At 42.9% G+C, this 21,585-nt stretch overlaps 1 protein-coding gene across 4 annotated transcripts in view; it reads right to left on the bottom strand.

The window, feature by feature from the left end:
* syk (spleen tyrosine kinase) overlaps positions 1 to 21,585 on the bottom strand; it is a 184,314-nt gene that overhangs the window by 86,759 nt on the left and 75,970 nt on the right. For all 4 annotated transcript variants that reach the window (XM_068030147.1, XM_068030145.1, XM_068030148.1 and 1 more), the window contains exon 3: positions 9,775 to 9,935. In XM_068030147.1, coding sequence (XP_067886248.1) covers positions 9,775 to 9,935 — 161 coding nt within the window. The remainder of the gene's footprint in view (positions 1 to 9,774; positions 9,936 to 21,585) is intronic.

Genomic DNA, 21,585 nt, shown 5'->3' with positions numbered 1-21,585 from the left:
GCCATAAGCCTTCTTGACTACCTTATCCACCTGCGTTGCCACTTTCAGTAACCTGTGGACCTGTACGCCCAGATCTCTCTACCTGTCAATACTCCTAAGGGTTCCGCCATTTACTGTATACCTTCCACCTGCATTAGATCTTCCAAAATGCATTACCTCACATTTGTCCGGATTAAACTCCATCTGCCATTTCTCCGCCAGAGTCTCCAACCGATCTATATCTTGCTGTATCCTCTGACAATCCTCATCATTATCCGCAACTCCACCAACCTTTGTGCCGTCCGCAAACTTACTAATCAGACCAGCTACATTTTCCTCCAAATCATTTATATATACTAAAAACAGCAAAGGTCCCAGCATTGATCCCTGCGGAACACCACTAGTCACATCCCTCCATTCAGAAAAACACCCATCCACTGTTACCCTCTGTCTCTGTGACTGAGCCAGTTCTGTATCCATCTTGCCAGCTCACCTCTGATCCCGTGTGACTTCACCTTTTGCACCAGTCTGCCATGCGGGACCTTGTCAAAGGCTTTACTAAAGTCCATATAGACAACATCCACCGCCCTTCCCTCATCAATCATCTTCGTCACTTCCTCAAAAAACTCAATCAAATTAGTAAGACACGACCTCCCCTTCACAAAACCATGCTGTCTCTCGCTAATAAGTTCGTTTGTTTCCAAATGGGAGTAAATCCTGTCCCGAAGAATCCTCTCTAATAGTTTCCCTACCACTGACATAAGGCTCACCGGCCTTTAATTTCCTGGATTATCCTTACCACCCTTCTTAAACAAAGGAACAACATTGGCTATTCTCCAGTCCTCTGGGACCTCACCTGCAGCCAATGAGGATGCAAAGATTTCTGTCAAGGCCCTAACAATTTCTTCCCTTGCCTCCCTCAGTATTCTAGGGTAGATCCCATCAGGCCCTGGGGACTTATCTACCTTAATGCTTTGCAAGACACCCAACACCTCCTCCTTTTTGATAATGAGATGACTGAGACTATCTGCACTCCCTTCTCTTGGCTCATCATCCACCAAGTCCTTCTCCTTGGTTAATATTGATGCAAAGTACTCATTTAGCACGTCACCCATTTCCTCTGGCTCCATACATAGATTCCCATCTCTGTCCTTGAGTGGGCCAACCCTTTCCCTGGTTATCCTCTTGCTCTTTATATATGTATAAAAAGTCTTGGGATTTTCCTTAATCCTGTTTGCCAATGACTTTTCATGACCCATTTTAGCCCTCCTAACTCCTTGCTTAAGTTCCTTCCTATTGTCTTTATATTCCTCAAGTGCTTCATCTGTTCCTAGCCTACCAGCCCTTACAAATGCTTCCTTTTTCTTTTTGACTAGGCTCACAATATCCCGAGTTATCCAAGCTTCCCGAAACTTGCCAAACTTGTCTTTCTTCCTCACAGGAACATGATGGTCCTGGATTCTAATCAGCTGACGTTTGAAAGACTCCCACATGTCAGATGTTGATTTACCCTCAAACAGCCGTCCCCAATCTAAATTCTTCCGTTCCTGCCTAATATTGTTATAATTAGCCTTCCCCCAATTTAACACCTTCACCCGAGGACTACTCTTATCCTTATCCACAAGTACCTTAAAACTTATGGAGTTATGGTCACTGCTCCTGAAATGCTCCCCCACTGAAACTTCGACCACCTGGCCGGACTCATTTCCCAATACCAGGTCCAGAATGGCCCCATCCCTAGTTGGACTATCTACATACTATTTCAAGATGCCCTCCTGGATGCTCCTCACAAATTCTGCCCCATCCAAGGCAGTAAGTGAGTCCCAGTCAATATGGGGAAGTTAAAATCACCCACCACTGCAACCCTGTTACCTTTACATCTTTCCAAAATCTGTCTACATATCTGCTCCTCTACCTCCTGCTGGCTGTTGGGAGGCCTGTAGTAATCCCCAACATCGTGACTGCACCCTTCCTATTCCTGAGCTCCACCCATATTGCCACGCTGCATGACCTCTCTGAGGTGTCCTCCCGCAGTACAGCTGTGATATTCTCCTTAACCAGTAATGCAACACCCCCACCCCTTTTACATCCCCCTCTATCCCACCTGAAGCTTCTAAAGCCTGGAACATTTAGCTGCCAATCCTGCCCTTCCCTCAACCAAGTCTCTGTATTAGCAACAACATCATATTTCCAAGTACTAATCCAAGCTCTAAGTTCATCTGCCTCACCTGTTATACTTCTCGCATTGAAACAAATGCACTTCAGACCACCAGTCCCGCTGTGCTCAGCAACATCTCCCTGCCTGCTCTTCCTCTTAGTCCTACTGGCCTTATTTACTATGTCCTTCTCATTTACTTCACTAGCTGTCCTACTGCTCTGGTTCTCACCCCCCTGCCACACTAGTTTGAACCCTCCCGAGTGACACTAGCAAACCTTGCAGCCAGGATATTAGTGCCTTTCCAGTTTAGATGCAACCCGTCCTTCTTGTACAGGTCCCATCTGTCCTTGAAGAGAGCCCAATGGTTCAGGTATCTGAAACCCTCCCTTCTACACCAGCTGCTCAGCCACATGTTTAGCTGCACTATCTTCCTATTTCTAGCCTCACTGGCACGTGGCACAGGGAGTAATCCAGAGATTACAACCCTAGAGGTCCTGTTTTTTAACTTACTACCTAACTCCCTAAACTCCCCCTGCAGGACCTCATCACTCTTCCTGCCTATGTCATTGGTACCGATGTGTACCACAACCTCTGGCTGTTCACCCTCCCCCTTCAGACTGCCCTCTGTCCGTTCAGAGGGTAAACGGCAGAAGTGTGGCGCCTCGAACTAGGAGACAGTGCTGCAAGAGGGTTAAGTACCTCAGGAGGGCAGGAGACATGAGTGGCATAACACTTCCAGGTGCCAAGCCCCGCACTCTGACTTTCCCTGCATTTTCCTGCATAACGCTCCTCAGACTAACATACCATGCAGCTCCACTCATTAATCTCACTCGAGGCCCCTCCTCACATCCTCATCCGAAAAACCAACACTCACAATCACCCGCATCTTTGTGCCATATCATATGCATGTCTCACAGTCACCCTAAAAAATTTTGTCCTTCCCTCCTGTGGCTGTGGCTCAGTTGGTAGCACTCTTGCCTTTGAGTCATAAGGTCCCTGGTTCAAGTTCCACTCTTGAGTACAAAAATCAAGGCTGACACTCCAGTGCTGTACTGAGGGAATGCTGCATTGTTGGAGGTGCTGTATTTTGCATGAGATATTAAACCAAGGCCCCATCTGCTTTATTGGGTGGATGTAAAAGATCTCATGGCACTATTTCGAAAAAGAGCAGGGGAGTTATCTCCAGTCTCCTGACCAATATTTATCCCTCAATCAACATCACCAAAAACAGATTATGTAGTCATTACCACATTGCTGCTTGTGAGAGTTTGCTGCGCATGTGCTGGCTGCCCATTTCCCATATTACAATAGTGACTACAATTCAAAAAGTACTTAATTGATCGTAAAGCACTTTGAGACGTCTAGTGATTGTGAAAGGTGCTATATAAATACAAGTCTTCCTTCTTTTTCACACAATGGAAGTGGAGATGATAAATAACTTCAAGAGGAAGTTGATGGCCAACTGAGAGAAATAGACTTGCAGGGCTACGGGGATTAAACTAGGGAGTGGGACTGACTGAATAGCTCTGTGGAGAGCTGGCATGGACTCAATGGGACGAATGGCCTTCTTTTGTGCTGTAAGTGACTCTTTCTGCTCTACTCTTTATCCCAGAATAAAATACACCAACCAGGTTTCTTTAAAAAAAAAAAAAAATTATCAGTTTATTATAAAACAAGACTTATCCAGTAATGAAGCAAAGTGTTAACACACAGATGGAAACATGAAAGTTCCCTTTTAAAATCCCCACACTCAAGCTCACACATACACACACACACACACACACAGACACAGAAAATATAAAGAAATTCTCTCTGCAGAGCTCTGTTTCAAAAAAAAAGACAAAAAAAAACTTTGGCCAAATACTTGCTAATCCTTGAAGAAAAAAAAAAGATATGGAAGGATGTCAGTTGTCCCTTTTGGTCTGGCATCCAGGTTTATGGTGACAGGTCACTGGGATCTTTTCAGAAGCATTTCATTCTGGAGATGTCGAGAAATAGTCTAGTAGGCTTTCTGGGAGAAATGCGGCATCGAGGGTTTCGGTTATCACATTGAATACGCAGGGTTTCTCAGCAAGGGGAAGAAAGAGGAGCTGACACACTGGACCTCTTAGAGAGGTGCCGGAAAGATGAGCTGGCGGTTTATTCCTTGGCAGGTTGATCTTTAACTGCTTTTCAAAAACTATCCGTAGCGCAACTGAACAAAAAAACAATGGGCTGAATTTTACAGACTCCCTGACGTCGGGGGTCATGGCGGGGTGAGGGGGGAGGTGGTGCTGGAAAATGTCTCCAAGAGAGGCCCACCATGGACCTCGGCGCCGGGAAGTCCCGGCCCAATATTGCCAGCGGCAGCGAGGCCTCGTGGTGGCCCCCCTGCTGCTTGGCGACGGGAGCCCAATTTAAATATGTAAATTATTTAAATCAATGAATAAATTACCTTCTCACTCCCACCATCTGTCCTGGTGCGATATTGGCACTAATGGCTGGTGCTCCTACCCTTTGGATCCCCGTCTGGGGATCCGAAGCGGAACACTGTTGGGGAGGGGGGAAGCAGCTAAGTTTCTCTGTTCAGGAGGCGAGGAGCGGGGTCACAGTCATCTTATTGGTGCAGGGAAAGGTGGGAAGGGGTAAAGTTGATGCATTTGGGGGTGGGGAAAGGTCAAAATGCACAAATGCAGCTGATGCCATTGCTCGGGTCATCATCGGGTTGGGTGGTCCGCCTGGCTATTTAAATGAGTTGCCACGCTTAACACAGCAGCGGCTCTGTGATGTGCGGCCTGCGTTGGCGGACCGCCATTGTTTTTGTCCGCCGCCGATTGTGGCGGCAGAAGTATACATTCCAGCCCAATATCACAGAAGCGAAACCAAACGGCACTTCAGAACCTCCTGACCCTCATAAATCTTGACATGTGACTTCTCTGTAAACATCTTCCCCAACAAGGTTTCTGCTTTTGTTGAGCTTAAAGCACATGATTTCCAGCAAAGGTTATTTTCAAACAACTTCCCAAGTGTCCTTTCAGTGGACTTTGTAAAAAAAATACATCCAAAGGATCTTTTCAGTTTTAAAACACAAGTCCTCAAAAATTTTAACAAAAAATGGAAGCACTTTTGTGACAAGTGCAGAAGATACTGACTCAGTTGAAGGATTTTCAAATGAAGTTGGTCAGTATTAGATTTTTTAAAAAATCAGCAGGTATTTGCTCTGATGTTACATAAGTAACTGGTTGATTAGCTAGCAGTTAAATATTCTGCACCATACTATATGCTAGTATGAGTCTATTGAAATTAAGTTGCAGTGGATCGGCCAGGATGTCCTTAACCTCTTGGATTGTCTGCTGGTAAGACTAGTGGAAATGATGAATGCACTGGACATATTAAAAATGACAGATAGTGAATAGCTGCAGCTAAATTTGAGCTAGCCTGAAACCTACCCTCAAAGACAAGTTTACCTTATGCTGAGACTGTCTCAAAGTTCAAAACTCAGAGTTTACACTGGCAACCATTAGATGGACCGCACATTCAATATGACCTTTGTCATTATAAACACAATGAATAGAAGTGATGTCACTGACCCAATAGTTTGCATGTACTGCTGTTTTGCCAATCGTGTTTGTTGGAAAAAAGTGATTGAGCTTAGACCTCTGGTGAATTAGATACAGATGAGACCATTTGAAAGGCTGCACTCCTAATAACACCAGAACAAGGCTTTTTTGATTTTCCCCCTCAATGTTTTATTTCAATTTTTAAAAAGAAATGTCCAAGTCTTTCCCATAGTGGTATGGAGTATTTTTTCATTGTACATAGAATTGTAGAATCATACAGTGCAGCACAGAAGGAGGCCATTCAGCCCATTGAGTTTGTACTAGCTCTTATAAAGAGTAATCCAGTTAGTTCCACTCCTCTGCTCTTTCCCCATATCCCTTTATTTTGTTTCCCTTCAAATATTCATCCTATTCCTTTTTGAAAGCTACTCTTGAACCTGTATCCACCATGCTATCAGGCAGCGCATTCCAAATCTTAATCACTCATTGTATAACAAGGTTTTTCCTCATGTTCCTCTGGTTCTTTTGCCAATTACCTTAAATCTGTTCTCTCTACTTATTTTTATTGACCCTTCAGCCATTGGAAACAAATTTTCTTCATTTACTCTACCTAAACCCTTCATGAATTTAAACATATGCTTCAATGATTTTAAATAATTATTGGCTACTGATTAATTCTGTTTGATGATCTTGTGTTATTAGTTGTGCAGCCTTTCAAATGGTCACATGCAAATCTGTCTCTAATTCACCAGAGGTCTGAGCTCAATCAGTATCTGTTTCATTATATTTGGTGACAGTCTGATGCCTGGCATTGGTGCAGTGGGGGTGGAATTAGGTTTCTGGTTGCCTAGTGGTTGAGGAAGGCTTTCTCTAGCTGCAATTTATTTTTCACATTGAATTCATATAAACTGAACTCACCAGTGAGGCTCTGCAAGAACTCCTTTGACAACTGTTGTCAGCATCTGCCTGCCACTTAACCACAGGTCAGTGCAGGAAGTACATGCACACATTTTTTTTCACTGAGCTATGAAACCACAAGCTTCCAGTAAATATCTTGACAACAATTTGAGTGCAACAGAAGTTTTTTTTTTAAAGTTACTTGGGCCATTTTTGATCTTCTCTTCACGATTGGGCAGGCACTCACAATTGTTTGTTTAAACTGACCAGTAACTGGTGCTTCTGTTTTCTGACTAACAGACAGTTAAGCATTAGAAATATTGGGCACTATCAGGTAGCTTTTTCGAATTCATGCTCTTGGTGTAAAGGTTTGCTCTCCAGGAACACATGTTGGAAGTTCAGGTGCCGAAGTCAGTGGGTTCCCCAGCATATCCTATCCATTAAATTAAAAATAATGGTTGGGAGATTTTATAAGGCTTGTTGAATTTGGTGTTTTATTGTCCAATATACATTCTAAAGTGTGCAAATTTTCCCTTATATATCATTTGAAAAGGCTAAAGTTGCACCACCTATCCAAAATTGTACCAATACTAGTCAGACTACTGGTTCTAACTCGCATAACTACAGGACTCTCAGACTGCAGCATCAGACACTTCTTTGAGATGTGGGGTATCCATACATTCCCTGGGTTGTTTCTGTGCCCACATGGAAGTCAAGGCGAACTAATTAACTGGACTCAGAAATTTGCCTGGGCACAGCTGTGTTCCAGTCAGGTGCAGTGCAACAGGGCACCCAAGTGGGGGGTAGAAGAAAATCAAACTCTTTCATCTCAGACAAAGCAAAAAAAGTGCTGGAAATACTCAGCAGGTTTGGCAGCATCTGTGGAGAGAGAAGCAAAGTTAACGTATCAGGTCTGTGACCTTTCATCAGAACTGGCAAAGGTTTGAAAAGAACTGGATTTTAAGCGAGTGAAGGAGAGGTCTCCTCTACATTGGGGAGACCAAACGCAGATTGGGTGACTGCTTTGCTGAACACCTCCGCTCAGTCTGAAAGCATGGCCCTGAGCTTCCGGTTGCTTGCCATTTCAACACTCCCACACCGGCCCTCCCTCCCCCCGCTCTCATGCCAATATTTCTGTCTTTGGCCTGCTCCAGTGTTCCAGTGAACATCAACACAAGCTCGAGGAGCAGCACCTGATCTTTCGATTAGGCAATCTACAGGCCTTGCGGACTGAACATTGAGTTCAATAACTTCAGAGAATGACTGGCCTTTTCTAAAATATTTTATCTTTTAACCATGTGCCTGCTTTTCATGTAGTCAGAGCTACTCATTATTCCACTATTAACACTCTCTGGACGAATGCTTTGTCTTTCACCACAAGCATTAACACACGCTTTGCCTTTGTCCCAGGACAGTTTTGTTATTTACTCTCCCTCTGCCCTATCAAACACCTTCCCCTTTGTTCTCTACCCCACTCCCCTCCCCCTTCACTTGCTTAAAATCTAATTCTTTTCAAACCTTTGCCAGTTCTGATGAAAGGTCACAGACCTGAAATGTTAACTTTGTTTCTCTCTCCTCAGATGCTGCCAGACCTGCTGAGTATTTCCAGCACCTTTTTGTTTTGTTTCATATTTCCAGCATCTGCAGTATTTTGCTTTTATCTTTCACCTCAGGGGCTTGTGACATCCCTAAAACCTGATCTGAGCTCTACTATTTTCACATTACAAAATGTCAACAATGCATATTTTTCAGGACTGTCATATCTGGAGGTCATGGCATCAATTTTTCTGGCCCAGCACTAGAATGCAGTGTGCTATCCCTGCCCAGATACAGTATCACCAGTATTTCTAGTCCAGGGCAACTCCAATGTAGGCCTTTCTCGTGGCAGGACCTAGCACCAGAGAAGGGGAAGGAAATTCAATCATATTTACAGACTGCCAGGTATGCAGGTATGTTCCTGGCTGCTGGCCCACAGGCCTTCTGATTGCTATTGGACAAGATCTTCTAGAAGGTCCCAAACTTCAAAGATGACTGAAAAAAGATTCAACTCGTGTGCTCTCTTCAGCCTAGTGCCAAGGCCTCTCAAACCTCTGGTTTGATGAGGGTTCCCGGCCTAGGCTCACACAGCCTTTTGAGACACTCCCGCATAGGAAAACCTTATGGTCACAATTCCAGGAAGAACCCCTCTTACCTTTTTAGTGTTCATAATTTGAGCCTGTGCCTACTGCAGGCATGGGGCCAGTTTGCCTTCCCCATTGCACTACCACCATCATCAGCCCTACATCCCCCCCACCACCCCCACCTCCCCAGAGAAACCTGAAAATGGAATGGTTGTTTTCCTAGGGGGAAAACATCAGTGAAATTAGTCCCAATGTTTAAAAATTTAAGGTTTATGGTCACTGTCTTTACCTTTTAAATTTGTTCCTCATCAAGTAATCCAGTTCAATACAACTATTAACAATATAAGGCATTGTGGATCACGGATAACTTTTTTCTTTGAATTTGCATAATTGAATTAAGATGGTTTCACCGCAGAAATGAAAATCTAATAACTACACAGACCCTGCCTCACATTGTACCCCACGATGCTAGATAATTTATTGGGGTTTCAGCATTTTGGGAAGCTGTAAACATTCAGAGGAATAATTGAAATTTATTAGTGGATCTTACCAATGATCAAGTACAACATGATTCAAAAATACTGAGCTTCTTTTGGCCTCTGTCACTTGAAAAATCATTTAGAACTGAATGAGTTAATGTAGTTCAAAACAAAGGTAAAAAGTTAGTGAATATTTAGAAATTTCCAATAAATTAGGGCGGCATAGTGGCGCAGTGGTTAGCACCACAGCCTCACAGCTCCAGCAACCCGGGTTCGGTTCTGGGTACTGCCTGTGTGGAGTTTGCAAGTTCTCCCTGTGACCACGTGGGTTTTTGCCGGGTGCTCCGGTTTCCTCCCACAGCCAAAGACTTGCAGGTTGATAGGTAAATTGGCCATTGTAAATTGCCCCTAGTGTAGGTAGGGGAATTGGGGGGATGTGGTAGGAATATGGGATTAATGTAGGATTAGTATAAATGGGTGGTTGATGGTTGGCACAGACTCAGTGGGCCAAAGGGCCTGTTTCAGTGCTGTATGTCTAAATAAATTAAAATGAAACTGAGAATAGCATTTTTTTTTTAAATTGTGCAATTTGTTTTACTCACAAAAATTTTCCATTAGTCCGTGAGCCTCTGAGAATGCAACGCTCAGCATCATCTCGAGATTTCTTCCCATGGAACCAGGGCATTCGTTCATGGGCTGTTGTTGCAATTAGTTTCTCCAGCTGTGGCTTTTGGCTAATGATTGCCTGTTCAAGAGCATCCCCCTACACACAAAAACGAGAAGGTCTCTGTTTTACAGATTGTACTGCGAATAATTTCAACCTATATTGCAAATAGTGATTAAAAAAAAAGGAAACTGTTCCGAATACACATCAGATTCATCAGCACCAGTGTAAAGAAAAACCTGGTTAATATTTTGGGTATAGATCCTTCATTGGAAACTGAAAGATATGTGAGCCCCTAAATGGAACTGAAGAAAATAACAAAACATCTTTAACAAAAGAAAACTCAGGATATGAATAAGGAACTAAAGGATACACGTGAGAAACCCATAGGTAATGACTGTGAGGAGACGGTGTCCACATTGTAATCACCCTGAGGGGGCATCCCAGATGAGGAGTGCTGGCTCACCTCCTCCCTCTCAAGGCTTGTAGAAATCTCCCTGCTCCCCGGAGAAGGACTAGGAGCAGAGACACTCTAAAAACCCCTGGTCCCTCTCTCACCTAGCCACTGCTGAGTCCAGCTCACGGCCGAGGCGAGGATTTGCAGGTCTGCACGGATCATTGGAATGTGGCTGTCCATTAGGGTCGCCAATCACTCGATAGAGGAAGCCATGCATTCATATGCCTGGAACATAACGGCTGTCATGACCTGGAAAGTTAAATGTGAGGCTCATAGTCTCATTATAACAGAGAGGGTTGCCTACCAACACCCTGTCCCACCTCAGTTACACCCAGAAGTGGGTGGGTTGGAGGTGGGGTTTAAGACTTTAAACATTTTTTAATCTCACCCAAACCCAACCCATACATTTTGGCAGGTTAAAATTCACCCCTTGGCATTCAAATACATGCAATGGGTGAAGTTGTGTTACTTCTGTGACAGATCCCCACTAAGCCTGCCAGAAAAAGTTATGCATTGTCCATTCAAGTGCAAGTAAATTTTTAAACAGTGTGACAAGTCTTAATTACTGCCAAACAACATCTCTGGTACTGAAAATTAACTATCACAAGTGTGGAGTCTCATTTCTTCAAGTTTTAATGATTTTTCAAGATTTGGAAATTTAAAGAAAAGTTTTTTTCACTTTTTCTTTGTTTCTTTTATCTCTCTCTCCCTTTTAATCCAAACTGTCTTTCCCCTCTATTTCGCTTTTTGTTCATAATTTGGCATTGATTTAAATATTCTAACTGATACTTTCTGGTTTAGATGAAGATATTTATGACTTTAACACCTTGTAGGGACAAAACCAAATCAGGAGCACATCTCCACGAATCTCCTTTAATCAGGTTTAAATCAGACAAATTCTCAGACACTTATTTGGGTCCAAAGAATTGCACTAACTTTCCCTCAAAGAAAGAAAACCAACAGATAATTTTACCATCTTTTGGATAGCCAAATTCTAATATTTTTATGGCTAAGTCATAAATATCCCAGATATTATAAGGGTCTGGGAAACTCTCTTCAATATGTATCTCTCCACTTAAAGAGACAGAGAGAAGGGGTTCTTGTAGTTGTAGACAGAATACATGAGACGATTTATTAACTTTTATATATTTATTAAAGAATTTAACATGCAATAAACTTCTTAAGTGGATAAGTATATCACAATATCAAATATTACTGAGAGATGTAACACATATTCTTATTTCTAACAGAATCCAAAAGTTTAACCTTGCTAATGTTACAGAAAAATTATCTTAGAATATCCAGAATATTCTAAATTTAAAGTAAACTTATACCTTAAATCCCCAAATAAGGCATGAGATGAGAAGTGTTATTTGAGGATTCAATACTCATAAGTGTTTGCTTCATAACCTTGTATTTTTATACTATTTCTAAGGTGTCATATGATTTTGCATTAGATGTGACCTTTCTGTGTTCCCTTTTAAAATCTATATCTTTAATTTAATGTTTTACTAGATTTTGAAGTTTGAGAGCTTTTATCTGGTCAAAATGTTCATAATTGTGTTTACCTGACCTCTCTTGTTCCTGTGAGTACATTCCATTTATTGCTAATTACCCTTTCCATGGTACCCACAGCAACCTCCAGAGCCGACCTGTCTGAACAACAAACCCATAAACCAATTAAGTTTTATTGCTACCTCTTACTTAGGTCACACAGGATATTTCAATGTGTGTGTTTATCTCCCAAGGCCCTGGTAACAGCAATTCTATTCTAACAGAGTCCCCTGGTAACAGAGATTCTATTCTAACAGAGACCTTGAAATGTTTATCTCTACCATCTTAAAGGGGAACTTCAGTGAGCTCTGAAAACTAACAATTTATTCAATCTTTAACCCTAAAGGCATAATACACTATTTCCAAATTCTACTCAATCAAGCCTATTATACCTATATTCCTTCACATGGACTCTGTGTGCCACTGTGAGGATTTTTCACTCTGATTAGTTAAAGAGATACACAGTTGCTTGCCCTATTCACACAGGTCCCGGATCCCCTGTAGATGACAACACACTCTTAACTCTTTTTGATTAGGGATGGGCAATAAATGCTGGCCTGCGACGCTCACATCCCATGAAAGAATTAAAAAAATAAATAAATAATTGCAACTTCCAGTGCAAAAGCCCATGGAAAATCTGTGGGCAAATGTAAGTGTAATGAACACCTGGCATTGCTCATTCGTCACTGACTGCAGTGAAGAAGGGTCACTGACCTGAAACATTAATTCTGCTTCTCTCTCCACAGATGCTGCCAGACCTGCTGAGTTTTTCCATCACTTTCTGTTTTTATTTCAGATTTCCAGCATCCGCAGTATTTTGCTTTTATTATTATGCCAGCAGAAATCTCCTTGCTCCTGGATTGAAAAGATGTCTCCTGGCTGGCTTGCCACAGCCTGTCCTGTCTGCTCCCATCTCTTTCTCATGGAACTCCAAAACCCACTGAAGACACATGAACCCCAAGAGAGAAAAGTGTCCTACAGCAAATAAGGTTTAAGAAGAATACTGGGCCCCAGTGAAAAGTAAGATCTACCCACAATCCAGGATCCTACAGCGAACTCGAAGCACAGCCACAAAAAGCCCTCTTCAGGTATTGCCTCAAACTTTTCCACTTTATTTTTCTTCTGCTCTGTTTCTATTTGCATGTGTATATCACATATGCATACTAGCATGGGCGTGTCGTGTATCCATAGGTGCCAACCAAATTAGAGTTTAAGTTTAACTTTAATAAAATTTCACCTTCTTTAAACCTAAGAAAGTCTGTTTGTGCTTGTTTTTTTGCCTTATAATTGGAAAGCTGTGAATAAGGATTCACCAAGGGGGAGCTAAAAACACGGTGTTGAAAAATAAAACCCTGTTACAGTAAGACCAGGTGAAGGCTGAAAGGGAACCCTAGACCTCTTTCTAAACTGGTCGTAACAAGAGGCATCAAGCAACAGCTAGGTGCTTACCCCTCTAACTCCCTTTGCTTCAGTCACTCTTCTATACTTCCTGGCAGCTGGTTTAAGATCAGGGTTGGTAAAATCTTGCGGTAATGGGTGGTGCATTTCTATTGGGGGAGGAGGGGGAGCAATCTGCAGACATGTTTCCTGGAAAAGTTTAAAGTTTTGCATTAAAAATTGTGTGTGGTTAATTTTTATTTCACAATTGGTAATTTTTAATCTAAGAAAAGTGAAACAAGGTGATATTTGAGACCAACTAGACCATCACTTCCCCAAAAGCTACCTCGAAAGTCACTCTCCCATGTCCAGTCTCCTCCTCCTCCTACAACCCAAGCTCTCAGAGGCTCTGCCTGTTCTGTATCCAGTTCCTCCTTCATCCCAAAGCACCACTCCCTCTAACTTCTTCCCTCTAAAACACTGATTTCAATTTATTCCTTCTCCCCTTCCAAAGAAGCATTCCTGGCTTCTCCTCAACAATCCCCTCCTTCCCCCCCCCACCCCCCTTCAACACTTCTCCAAAGTACTTCCTTCTTCTATTTCTCTCTTCTTCAAATTTTTCTGCTTCGTTTTATCCCCTTTTCTTATGGAACGCAAGGGGACACAGGTTTAAACTAGTAAAAGACAAATTTAGGACAGACAGCAAGGAACTTTTTCACATGAGTTGTCACATATTCAGTAAACTTTCAGATTGGTTCAGATCGTGCAGGAAATAAACGTGGATCACTCAGGGAAACAGCTGGATACCATGATGGGGCAACTCGGTCCATCCATCTGTCTGTCTATACCACAGCAGTTAAATTGGCTGTCTGTAATGGCTGGTAGTTAGTTACCCTAACTCCTTTTCTTTGTGTTGGCCTTTTGATATTCTAGTCTGTGAACCAGCTGCCTAGTATTGAGAGGTGGTTTTTTAATCGCATATCTGCAGAAATTTTCAAAATGGTTTTAATTTGAAATACTGAGGATGGTGAGAAGGATTAAATGCAGGGTGTATTCACAAAGTTATACAAAGAACAAAGAACAGTACAGCACAGGAACAGGCCATTCGGCCCTCCAAGCCTGCACCGATCATGATGCCTGCCTAAACTAAAACCTTCTGCACTTCCAGGGCCGTATCCCTCTATTCCCATCCTATTCATGTATTTGTCAAGATGCCTCTTAAACGTCGCTATCTTACCTGCTTCCACCACCTCCCCCGGCAGCAAGTTCCAGGCACTCACCACCCTCTGTGTAAAGAACTTGCCTCGCACACCCCCTCTAAACTTTGCCCCTCGCACCTTAAACCTATGCCCCGTAGTAACTGACTCTTCCACCCTGGGAAAAAGCTTCTGACTATCCACTCTGTCCATGCCACTCATAACTTTGTAAACCTCTATCAAGTTGCCCCTCCACCTCCGTCGTTCCAGTGAAAACAATCCAAGTTTATCCAACCTCTCCTCATAGCTAATGCCCTCCAGACCAGGCAACATCCTGGTAAACCTCTTCTGTACCCTCTCCAAAGCCTCCACGTCCTTCTGGTAATGTGGCAACCAGAATTGCACGCAATATTCTAAGTGTGGCCTAACTAAAGTTCTGTACAGCTGCAGCATGACTTGCCAATTTTTATACTCGATGCCCCGACCGATGAAGGCAAGCATGCCGTATGCCTTCTTATCTACCTTATCCACCTGCGTTGCCACTTTCAGTGACCTGTGGACCTGTACGCCCAGATCTCTCAGCCTGTCAATATTCCTAAGGGTTCTGCCATTTACTGTATACTTCCCACCTGCATTAGACCTACAGTTGACAGTCATGCAGCTACATCAATAAAATAGAACATCCCATAGGGAATTAAGTAATATTACATTTCTTCTGATGAGTGTACTAAATCATTTATGAATAACGTGTGACTAGCTTTTTAGAATTACTTTTAACCCCAATTATTCCCTTTCTGTCATGAAGGCACTGATTTACCCTGGGGAATGACTTCATGAGTGGAAGCTATCCTCTGATACTGTGCTACTATTTGATAGATTGAATAGTTAGTCACAGAGCTAGTATACAGTGGATACATGATGAGAGATGACATTTATATCCCATTGACGTGTACAGGACAGTCAGAACAATAATTATGATACAGATTACATACTCAAGTTCTTCATGTTGTATTCTCTTTGTATCACAATTTAGAGAAGTAATTAAGATTAGTGTCCTGAGAGCAGGCACCTATGTTTGATTCATATCAAAATGGATGAGATCAAAGTGTCTCCTCTCTATTGGTCTTGCGGATCACATGTGAAGTAAATTGGCACAATTTTAAATCAATTCTTATACCTGTTTATATGTATGGAGGTTGTTGCCAATGGCAAGAGCTTCACATGTAGTATAAGCAAACATCGAGGCAACAAGAACCTCCTAGAACTTGCTGTCTCTGATGCAAACTGGTGCCAGTGGTAAATACAAACAGTGCACACCAGCAGCATGTCGATCACATCTGCCAGTTTGGGGTCTGGCAGACCTGTATGGGCATCACTGGACTTTAAAATTCTTACTCACACAAAGTCCCATTTGCCCATCATCCCTGTGCCCGCTGACCTACATTGGCTCTCAGTTAAGCCATGTCTCGATTTTAAAATTCTCATCCTTGTTCTCAAATTTCTTCATGGCCTTGCCCCTCCAGATCTCTGAAATCTCTTCCAGCCCCACAACCCTTCAAGATATTTGCATTCATCTAATCCTAGCCTCCTGAGCATCCATAATTTTAACTGTTCCATCACTGGTGGCTGTGCCTTCAGCTGCCCAGTCCACTGTCCTCAGTACAACTTTGCATGTATTCAAGATTTACCCTTTGGTACAAGGTCTGTTAAATTGATACAGAAACAAAAATAAGTTTCAAATTTATTACTGGAAATTTTTTAATTCATTCTCGGGTTGTGGTTATCACTGGCAAGGTCACCATTTATTACCAATCTCTCGTAGCTCTGAGAAGGTGATGGTAACTTAATGGCTTGCTAGGCCAGTTCAGAGGGCAATTAGGAGCCAACAATGTTGAGTAGAGACAGCAGGTTTCCTTCCCAGGTTTCCTTTCTTAAAGGACCTGAACAAACCAGTTATGTTTTTATGACACTCCGATAACGTTTACTGATACTGATTTTATTTTTAGGTTTTTAAAACGGAATTCAAATTCTCAAACTGTAATGTTGGGATTTGAACTCATACTCTTTATTAGTCTGGGCTTCTAGATTACTAGGTCTACTAACATAACAATTACAATACCATACCTGAAAAAACATCCTGCCCAACACTTATCTCCCAAGCAATACGTAAAAGAAATGATCTGATCATTTATTTAATTTTTGTTTGTGGGAGCTTGTTTGCAAATTGGTTACCACATTGCCTGCATTACAAATGAGCCTACACTTCAAAAGTACTTCATTGTTCTGTGGGATGTTTTGAAGTCATAAAAGGCGCTATATAAATGCAAGTCTTTGGCGCTATATAAATGCAAGTCTTTCTTTTTATCTTTAACTGTTAGTAATCTGCAACATGCCATTAGTTTAGAAATGATGCCATCAAAAATGTAGAAAATACCAGTCTTAAAACTTGTGCATAGAGGATACATCATTTAAGCATCTCCAAAAATAAGGACAATTGGATAAAACTGGATCTCGTATGAAAATATCTATTTAACTCTCATTGCTAACCATGATATTTATGGAATTAATGCAGGAATTCTGATCTGCTACTGTAACTTTGGCAGAAAATCGTTGCAAACCCTGGAGAAAAAGGCATAAATGACTTTTCACACCGCTTTGGAAGTGTTTCCACCAACCTTCCTCTAATGATATGTCAGGAAATTGGGAAAGCTCAGGGGGAATTCCACCCCTTTATTTCTAATTTAGAATATTTCCTGTATGTTCTCACTGGAAAACAAAATGTATCCGCCCAGAATTTGCTGGAGTGGGTCAACTTGCAGTGTGCCCCGTTCATAATTTTCACCCTTAAAGTTGTTGGAAGTGCAAGCTGATAATGGTGCAGTGAGAACAACAGGATATTTGGGACCTTGGTGAACAATGGAACAAACTGTATATCTCCTTAATGAATGAGATAAAATGATTGAGGAATAAACAGGGGGAGGAGTGAGAAACAGCATGAAAAAGAAAGGGGGAAATTTTATGTAGGCGACAGGGGTCTTGAACACTGGTTGAAAAGCTGGCAAGGGCCCTGCGTCGCCTCTTTGTGGGAAGGCCTGCCACACTACGTGCCAATCACGCACTTAAGTGGACAGCGGTCTGGGGACAGATGTCCGGCCTGCTGAAAGCTTCCACGGAGGCAATGGCTGCAGCTGGTAATGTATCCACCCAAGGCCTATGATTGTCAAGGGACCCAGGCCACAGGTGAGTCACGGCATGAGAGATTTCGCGGGGTGCGGGGGGTGGGGGGGGGGGGGGGGGGGGGTCGACAGCAAGGGAAAGGGAATGGCTCTCAGTGGGTCCCCCCTTTCCAATGCCAGATCCCTCAATCAGGCACTAAGTGCCTTTGAACGAGGGACATCCCCCGGAGGATGTGTGGAACCCACATGGGTTTGTTGTGCTCCTCATGTAGCAAGAGACCCACCCGCCGCTGGGCGGGATGAGGCCCTTAATTGGGCATTAATTTTCCACTTAAGGGCCTCAATTGGCGGCGGGGTGGGAAGGCTGTCCACGGGCAGCCATGGCCTTCCCGCCACACAGACTTAATTGGGTTGGAGCCGGCAATGTGACGGGGTCCCTGCCCGCCACCATCCCGCCCAATTAAATGCTCTTCTTGCCTCCAAGCTCGCCATGGGGGAGAGCATAATCTCTCCCTCAAAAAGAGAGGGAAAGACAGATTGAATTCATAGTTTGAGAAAAAAAAGACAAAGGAAAAGTAAGCAAAAAATTTAAATAATTAAAATTTGGCATTTATAAAATTTCTAACAACATGCACTAAGTGAGTGCTGCACCATCAGAGGTGCCGTCTTTCGCATGAAATGCGGAATCGAGGCACCCATCTGCTTTCTCAGGTGAATGTAATGTTGAAGAACTTGACCACAGAATCTTTTGACTCAGAGGTGACACATTCCAAATAATTACAAAGAAAACTGTCCAGAATAATTGGCAGTTAGCCTATGCCAAGTGTGACAAAGGAAGTGTGATCCTTGATCCTCACGTGACAGAAGTGCAAGCAGACATACCATTTTTAACATTACTTGCTTACTGCCCGTGGCATTGCCCAGATAATCTGGGTCAGAGTGTGCTATTGTGCTGCCAATCTGCCCTGTTTGTTTAAAGCCATTGCTTAACTACTCTCTCCAACAATAGCTACGTGGCCATGTCACCTGCACAATATGTTTTAAATATTTAATGAAGACAATGCTATCATTGAGATACAACAACAGTGAGAAAAAAGCTAATTCATTACATATCCTTAGTGCATGGTGAGAAGTTTCATATCCAATATGGTAGGTCTTCAGTGGGGTCCACAATTTTGAAATCTTTTTTAATTGTAAAGAATATGTGGTCAACCCCGCATATAACAAACACAATTCTTTATCTGTACGTCTAATAATTCAGACAATGTCAGTTCTAATCCAATCACTTCAAGAATTTGAAATCAATTTCAAAAATCTAGAAATAAAGCCATTGGATTGTCGTAAAGACCCAACTGGTTCATTAATGATCTTTGGGGAATGCAACCTGCTGTCCTTACCTAATGTGGCCTATATGTGTCCAAATGTGGTGGACTCTTAGCTGCACTCTGAAATGGTGTAGCAAACTACTCAATTGTCACCTTCTCAGAACAATCAGGAATGTGCAATAAATACCGGCCTTGCCAGTAACACCCACACCTGAGAATGAATTAAAGAAAAAGACAGCACAGTTCCTTGGTGAATGTGGTCTCTGCTCTAAACCCAGAACAAGTTTCTCATGAACTCGATAAGCTCTATGTAAAGTTGTCATTTTGTTGAGGTTTGTGGGGGAAGCAGGAGGCGATGGTGACGATCCACAAATGGTGAACCAGTGCGATCCAGGACCTGTCATGCAAAGAATTGCAAAGTACATAGTATTACAACGTATTTGCAGCACAGAAACAGGCCATTCAGCTAAATAGGTCAATATCAGTGTTTGTGCACCACCACCCCTCTTCATGTAAAAAAAGGGAGGGAGAGAGAAAATAGGGAATTATAGACCAGTCAGCCTGACGTCAGTAGTAGGGGAAATTTTAGAGTCCATTATCAAAGATTTTATAGCAGAGCACTTGGAGAACAGTGGTAGAATTGGGCAGAGTCTACATGGATTTACAAAAGGGAAATCATGCTTGACAAAACTACTAGAATTCTTCGAGGATGTAACTAGTAGAGTTGATGAGGGGAGCCAGTGGATGTGGTTTATTTGGACTTTCAGAAGGCTTTCGACAAAGTCCCACATAAGAGATTAGTGTGTAAAACTAAAGTGCATGGGATTGGGGGTAGTGTATTGCGATGGTCTTTTTCCGAATGGCAAGCAGTGACTAGTGAGGTACCACAGGGATCGGTGCTAGGACCCCAGCTATTCACAATATACATTAATGATTTAGATGAGGGAACTAAATGTAATAACTCCAAATTTGCAGATGACACAAAACTGGGTGGGAGGGTGAGTTGTGAGGAGGATGCAGAGAGGCTTCAGGGTGATTTGGACAAGTTGAGTGAGTGGGCTAATGCATGGCAGATGCAGTATAATGTGGATAAATGTGAGGTTATCCACTTTGTTAGCAAAAACAGGGAGGCAGATTATCATCTGAACAGCTATAAACTGAGAGAAGGGAATAGGCAATGAGACCTGGGTGTTCTCGTACACAAGTCGCTGAAGGTAAGTGTGCAGGTGCAACAGGCATTAAAAAAGGCAAATGGTATGTTGGCCTTCATAACGAGAGGATTCGAGTACAGAAGCGGGGATGCCTTGCTGCAATTATACAGAGCCTTGGTGAGGCCACACCTGGAATAGTGTGTGCAGTTTTGGTCTCCTTATCTGAGGAAGGATGTTCTTGCTATAGAGGGAGTGCAGTAAAGGTTTACCAGACTGATTCCTGGGATGGTGGGACGGAGATATGAGGAGAGATTGAGTCGCTTAGGATTATATTCGCTGGAGTTCAGGAGAGTGAGGGGGGATTTCATAGAAACCTATAAAATTCTAACAGGACTTGACAGGGTAGATGCAGGAAGGATGTTCCCAATGGTGGGGGAGTCCAGAACCAGGGGTCATAGTCTAAGGATATGGGGTAAACCTTTCAGGACTGAGATGAGGAGAAATTTCTTCACCCAGAGAGTGGTGAGCCTTTGGAATTCGCTACCACAGAAAGCATTTGAGGCCAAAACTTTGTATGTTTTCAAGAAAGAGTTAGATGTAGCTCTTGGGGCAAAAGGAATCAAAGGATGTGGGGGGAAAAATCAGGAACAGGTTGCTGAGTTGGATGATCAGCCATGATCATAATGAATGGTGGAGCAGGCTCGAAGGGCCGAATGGCCTACTCCTGCTCCTATTTTCTATGTTTCTATGTTTCTAACCCGATTAACATAACTGGGTCTGCGGCAGGTGGTGAAGGAACCAACAAGAAGAAAAAGCATACTTGACCTCATGCTCACCAATCTGCTTGCCGCAGATGACAGCATTGGTAGGAGTGACCACTGCCCAGTCCTTGTGGAGACAAAGACCCGTCTTCACATTGAGGATACCCTCCATCGTGTTGTGTGGCACTACCACCATGCTAAATGGGATAGATTTCAAACAGATCTAGCAATGCAAAACTGGGCATCCATGAGGCGCTGTGGACCATCAGCAGCAGCAGAATTGTACGCAACCACAATCTGTAACCTCATGGTCTGGCATATTCCCCACTCTACCATTACCATCAAGCCGGGGGATCAACCCTGGTTCAATGAAGAGTGCAGGAGGGCATGCCAGAACCAACACCAGGCAAACCTCAAAATGAGGTGTCAGCCTAGTGAAGCTACAACCCAGGACTACTTGTATGCCGAACAGCATAAGCAGCATACTATAGACAGAGCTAATCAATCCCACAACCCAACGGATCAGATCTAAGCTCTGAAGTCCTGCCACATACAGTCATGGATGGTGGTGGACAATTAAACAACTAACTGGAGGAGGTGGCTCCACAAATATTCCTATCCTCAATGATGGTTGAGCCCAGCACATCAGTGCAAAAGATAAGGCTGAAGCATTTACAACAATCTTCAGCTAGACGTGCCGAGTGGATGATCCATCTCGGCCTCCTTCTAAAGTCCCCAGCATCACAGATGCC

Source organism: Heterodontus francisci, chromosome 4 (assembly GCF_036365525.1).
Source record: "Heterodontus francisci isolate sHetFra1 chromosome 4, sHetFra1.hap1, whole genome shotgun sequence".
Classification (NCBI taxonomy): domain Eukaryota; kingdom Metazoa; phylum Chordata; class Chondrichthyes; order Heterodontiformes; family Heterodontidae; genus Heterodontus; species Heterodontus francisci.
This window is presented reverse-complemented; position numbering and strand designations above follow the sequence as displayed.